General features: G+C 51.9%; 1 protein-coding gene across 1 annotated transcript; it reads left to right on the forward strand.

The window, feature by feature from the left end:
* Positions 1-466: 466 nt before the first annotated feature.
* Positions 467-3,193, forward strand: ODF1 (outer dense fiber of sperm tails 1). Its single transcript, XM_063324064.1, has 2 exons — positions 467-675; positions 2,884-3,193. The coding sequence occupies exons 1-2, from the start codon at positions 467-469 to the stop codon at positions 3,191-3,193; spliced, it is 519 nt and encodes a 172-aa protein (XP_063180134.1).
* The last annotated feature ends 2,667 nt before the right edge of the window (positions 3,194-5,860 follow it).

Raw genomic sequence — 5,860 nt, forward strand, 5'->3', positions numbered from 1 at the left:
TTTCTGGCTGGGAGCGGAGTGGGATGACCACACCGGTGTGCCAGGGCAGGCGAGAGGGGATGGTGTGGGCAGCTGTGCTGAAGCATGTGCTTGACACCACACCAAGTCGTGTTCCCGATGGCCCTTGGCTCTGCTGCCCGGCCACTGCGCACGTACCCCCGCCATGCCCACGGTCCCCAGCGTGTCCCCCTGCCACAAGCCCCCCCGTCCATGGGTGGGAGCTGCCATGGGGGGGATGGAGCTGTGGACAGACCCGGGATGCGCTTCCCATGGCGACTGCGGAGCTGTGACGCGTCAGCAGGCCCGTGACGTCATAGGGTGCCCGCTGGGGAGGCTGCAGGAGCGCCCGTGGCTCCGCTCACGCACTCACCTCCAGACGAAACTCCGGAGGCAATTTTTTTCCCTCCGCCACGAGCGCAGGCTGCCACGGCCGCGCTCGTGCCCTGACGTGCTTTGCAGCGCAACGATGTCGTTGCACAATTGCCTTTTGGAAGAGGCCGAGCGGATTTTGAGGCAGGGGGAGAGAGAGATGCGGAGGCAGATGAGGCACCTGGAGCTGCACCTGCAGCAGCTCCGCGAGGAGCTGCCCCTGTCCTGCCCGCACCAGCCCGACCCCGGCTCCTGGGAGACAAGGGCCCTCACCGCACGCCTGGATGCGGAGCGAGAGCTGAGCAGGTAGCAGGAATTTGCCTGCTTTCTACGGGCATCATCATCCTTTAAAGCAGGATGAAGGGAGGTTTGGTACGGGTACCAAGAACAATAGTGGAAACAGATAAGCAGGAAGGGAGAGAAATAGCCATTTTCAGAGAAATTAGTTGAAAGGGGAATGGGAAGCACAGCTTGTTCAGCTAGGCAGCCTGAGAGGAGCCACGCAGGCAGTGCCTGTGCTGGAAAGGGTTCGGGCTACGGTGTTGTGACGTTAATCATCTCACAAACTGCGTCTAAATTAAAATACGCGACTAGATCCAAAGCTGTTCAGCTGTGGAACAAAGTCCATCTTCAATGTAAATTCAGTTTAAGTCCTTTAAACACATAATTATCTTCTTCAGTAGCCAAAACGCGCTTATACGCAGGGGGGTGCAGCACTGACAAACCACAGACCTGTGTCCATACTCTCCCACCTCGTACAGTAGGAGGAATAAGTCTCAGGATTTCTACATCTCCATTTTGACCACTGGGGTGATGATTTTATTTTGTTAATGAGTTCAAGATTGACTCTAGTAAAAACCCAAAGGTACCCTATAGGAAGGGAGTTTTTGAATGATAAAACGGTACCATTTGCAGTAAGGCACAACCAAACATGGAGAAAACAGAAAGGGCTGAGAAGTCCCTTGGCCACCAGCAGCGGTGGGAGTCTCTTGCTGCGTCTGTGGCACTGGTGTTTTCTCCCCAGACTCAAGCTTCTGTCTGAGTCCTCTTGTGTGGTGCCTGCTGATGATGAGACCTTCATCTTGGCAATTTGAAGTGTGACATTTTCATTACCCGTAGAGCAGCAAGCATCACCCCACAGCCTGCCACGTGCATCATCTCCTGGGTGCAATAAAGTTAGAGTAAAACGGAAAAAAAGCCTGACCACAGGTTAATTTTACACTGACTTCAGGAAAACCAAAAGTTGCTGTGGGATTACTTTAAAGTTACCCAGTAGCTGCAGCTCACGCAGGGACGTCAAGCAGCAGATTTCACGTCCCAGGTGTTACAGGACTGATGTCTGCATCCAGATTTTCACTGGCGCATTGAGTACCAGAGCTGGGCAGGTGTAGCACCCCCTTGCAGAATCACTGCACACCAAAATCCCAGTGAAGGAGTGGAAATTCAGTCTGAAGCTGTGGGGTCTCAGGAAGGGCCGTGGGATGTCAGGGCACAGTGTCCCTGAGTGCCAGCTCCCTGGCCCTGCCACACTCAGGGCAACTTGCTGGTTTGAGCACAAGTCCATATGACTGCCATACAAAACCACACCCCAGCAGGATTTCAGTCCATCGCACCAGGGAATTCAGCCATCCCCTTCCCACAAAAAATTCTGGGAAGGACCAACTCTTCCCAGCACATTTATTCTCCTCCAACCAGCAATATAAAAAAAAAAGACCAAAGGGGCAGGTAGAGGAGCCAGCTCTTACAGAGCACAAAAAATACATCCCAAAATCACCACACCAGGTTGAATCATTGCAGGCTTACAGTAGGATTGCTGAAATGGGTGTACCTTGCTAATGAACCACTCGTTAGGGATTTGTCCGTTCCCTCATTGCTTGCCCTATTTCCGCTTCCATCACACCCATTATCTTTTTAATTTGGTGCCTTGTGTCCAACTTAGCTATTACAACCGAGGTGACCCTTCCATTGTCTGCTTTACAAATGGTTTTGAATAGGAGCCAACCTTCTGGTTGAGCAGAGTCGCTGTTTGACAGTATTAGAAATCATTTTAACAGCTCAGTGAACCTCCAGCCCAGCTCCAAAGGAGCATTTTGGGTTTGGTCTTTTTTTGCCAGATGTGTCTCCTGCCCACTGATTGCTTTAAAGAAAACTCCTAACTGAAAAATGTGATCTGTTGTAACTGTCCGTTGAAAATGCAGGACAGGACATAAGATGGACACGTGGCTTCATGAGTGTACGTGCATGTGAAAGAGGAGCACTGGCTTCTCTGTGTTTAGGTAAAAGAAGTTTTCAGCTCCACCATTGCCTTATCCCAAGAGGGGACACTGAAATACTCCTGACTGCTGTGTCATGCAGGTGGGAGCTCCTTCTGGCGGTGCAGACACCACTCCAAGGGCTGTGCATTAGCATGAAGGTGGATCCAATAGTTTCCTATTTACTTCTCTTGTCCTTAAGGTGGTCCACCCATTCCTCTGTGAGTTGGACTGAAAGGCTGTTGTCTTGTTTTTATTCCAGCATGCAAAGACTTAACAGCGTGTTGGACTCTTCCCATGATGACAAGCTTTTGGCTTTGGTGGACGTGGAGGGTTTTGTCCCCAAGGAAATCACTGTAACAGTGAAAGATGGGAAGGTGAAGGTGTTAGCGGAGCACAGGGAGGAGCGCACCACCTCAAGAGGGAAGGAATATAACTACAAAAACATCATGAAGGAAATCAGCCTGCCACCAGGGGTGAGTGAGGACGAGGTGACCTACTCACTGGGATCCAATAACGTCGTGAAGATCAAAGCAGCACACAAGTGCTACCCTTGTCTCCCGAGCCGCTGAGCCGCAACGGGGAGCAGCACCCGGGCACAGCCCTTCCTCTGCCACATCCCTCCTCCCCATCGGCTTTAGCTCTGCCCCGATAACCCTGCGCCAGCAGCTCCTCGGGCCTCTGCCAAAATAAAAGACAGCATTCCCAGCAGATGCGTGTGAGTCTCATTTTGAAGGGGTTTGGTGGGAAAAAAGGAGGAGATGCCAACAGGAAAACGCCAAGATGATTTTGGGCATACTCGCCTGCGGTCGCTTGCTGGGTTCCGAAGGCACGGCTGGAGGTAGCGTGGCTCAGGCTGGGGATTACTGCTGCAGTACCACCTCGTGGGTTCTAAAGGCTGAGAGGCACCATTTATGATCTGTCACATTTCTGTGAGGACACTTCTCTCAATCCCACCACTTCTATTTGAGCTGTAGGATATTTCCAGGAAGAAAACCTTGATAATGAGCAGCTTGAGGGGAGGAGCCCCCCCCAAAAAAAAAACAAACCCAAGCTGTGCCCCTTGGTTTGATTCTTGCAGAGGCTGCCCGGGTGGGAAGAGCCATGGTTGAAGGACAGAGAGCTTTTCCTTAGAAGACGTTGGGACTATGGCAGAGCGCCTACCAGCAGAGGAGGGGATGACTAAAGCATTTCTTGCTGTAGGAATCAATAGCTCCAAATGAATAAGAAAACATTTCTCATGTTGCAAGAGGGGGGAGAATTGTCAATACAATTTCTTCTAGGTAACATTAATGAAAAATTTAAGGTCCAAAGTGGGACCTCACGTAGCCACAGCCCTCGCTCTCCCCGAGCACAGGGACCAGCAGGATCAGTGGGATAGGGGTGACACCAAGGGACAGCCTTGTGGGGGGATTGCATTTGCTGCCCTGGCCTCAGCACTTGGGCACGCACTCCTGCGGGAAGCAGGGTTAGTTTTCACTGCAGAAAGGCACGTAACAGGAAAATGTACCTAATGCCTGCATTTGCAAGCCGCCCGGGCAAGCCATCTCGCTGGGGCAAGCCATCTCACCAGCGAGCACCACCTGGTTCAGGCTTCATGAGCCCCCAGGGCTGGGGGGAGGAAGGTTGCCGCCTTTTTTTGTGGCACGCTCCCCTGTAGCAGATTTTCCTGGTGGGAAACTTAATGCTTGAGGTTGTGCTGTCGCAGAAACGAACCTCTGATGTTAACTAACCTGCAGGGTGGGCAGCCTGCGGGCGGGCGCCATGCAGGTGTGCTGCCGGCTTGAAACCCCTCAGAAGCGGCGAGTTGTCCCCTGCCATTAGCCTGGCTGAGAAATGCAGTTGTTGGCTGTCACACAGGGGGACCCCAGCCCTCACAGGGCCACCACGCCGCTGGGGCAACTCGCCTCCGGTAGCTGAAGGGTCCCCAGTGCCAAGGGCTCCCACCCACTGGTGCAACGGGGATATTTCCCCGGTAACACTCACACCCAAAGAAAACAAAGCCAGACCTTTATTTTTAGCCTGCAAACAGCCAGCCCTGCTTCCACAATTTACATTCATCGTATGAAGGTGGTGAATTCAGAGGAGATGGGTTACAAAGCAGCGAGTCAATGGCTGGGAGCACCACGGTGTGGGGAAACCCCCGGTTCCACCGCCCCCTGCTCCTCTCCTCCCAGCTGGAGACATGCTCCGTCAAGGAGCGAAGCCATCCCTGTCCATGCATTCAAAAGGCTCAGAGTGGCCCCCTGCACTGATTTGGTGGCATTTAGGTCAGGCTGGAGAAGTCATAAGCACTCGGCCTCCTCTTGAGTGAGCACAGCCCCTTAGGGCAGCTCCCTACAGGCTTCTCCCCAAAATCACCAGCACCTTGAAACTCCTTCAGTCAAACATCCCAGCAAATGGTTGAGAATCAGTTTGGCTTGGCCATAACCAGCTCAGTAATTTAACTTCTGTGCAAGAAATGAGCTGCTTCTGGCATGTTTTCAGCATCCAGCTGGCACTTAAGAAACCATTGATAACAAATTTTAAGCTTTATGGGCTTGGCGTGTAGCTGGGTTAGTAGAGAACCATAGAGCCATGGAATGGTTTGGGTTGGAAGAGACCGCTAAAGATCATGTAGTCCAACCTCCCCTGCCATGGGCAGGGACATCTTTCACTACATCAGTTTGCTCAGAGGCGCATCCAACCTGTCTTGAACACTCCCAGGGATGGGGCAACCACAGCTGCTCTGCGCAACCTGTTCCAGTCCATCACGACCCTTATCGTAAAAAGTTTCTTCCTTATGTCTAATCTAAATCTACCCTCTTGCAGTTTGAAACCCCTTGTTCTGTCACTACAGGCCTTGGTAAAACAGCTCTTTCCATCTTTCTTATAAGCTGCCTTTATAAATTGAAAGGCTGCCTATGCACAGGTAGCCCGATTCTGATGATGTTCATTGAGGACATTAAGAAACAAGCCATACCTCAACTAGGAGTCTGCAAGGGAGACTCCTGTGAAAGCAGGTAGCAGGGATGGGGTCTGGGGACGCTACAGACCCCCAGAGAAGACCATCTTCTTAGGAAGCAACCCAGCAAGTAATAAAACTGAAACCCCTTTGGGATATAGTCTTCTCACTTTGTAACTATTTCTACAGAAGCTGTCTAAGCCTGCACAGGAGGAACATATTTCAACACCTCCCATCTACCCGTGACTTCAGACTTGCAGAATATATCGAGTCCCACAGCGATCATAGGGCTGGC

The sequence above is a fragment of the Chroicocephalus ridibundus genome, chromosome 2 (assembly GCF_963924245.1).
Source record: "Chroicocephalus ridibundus chromosome 2, bChrRid1.1, whole genome shotgun sequence".
NCBI lineage: Eukaryota > Metazoa > Chordata > Aves > Charadriiformes > Laridae > Chroicocephalus > Chroicocephalus ridibundus.

Coding starts and splice junctions, on each gene's coding strand:
- ODF1 (XM_063324064.1), top strand. CDS start 467: ATGTCGTTGCACAATTGCCTTTTGGAAGAGGCCGAGCGGATTTTGAGG. Junction 676..2,883: donor GCGGAGCGAGAGCTGAGCAG/GTAGCAGGAATT, acceptor TTTTTATTCCAG/CATGCAAAGACTTAACAGCG.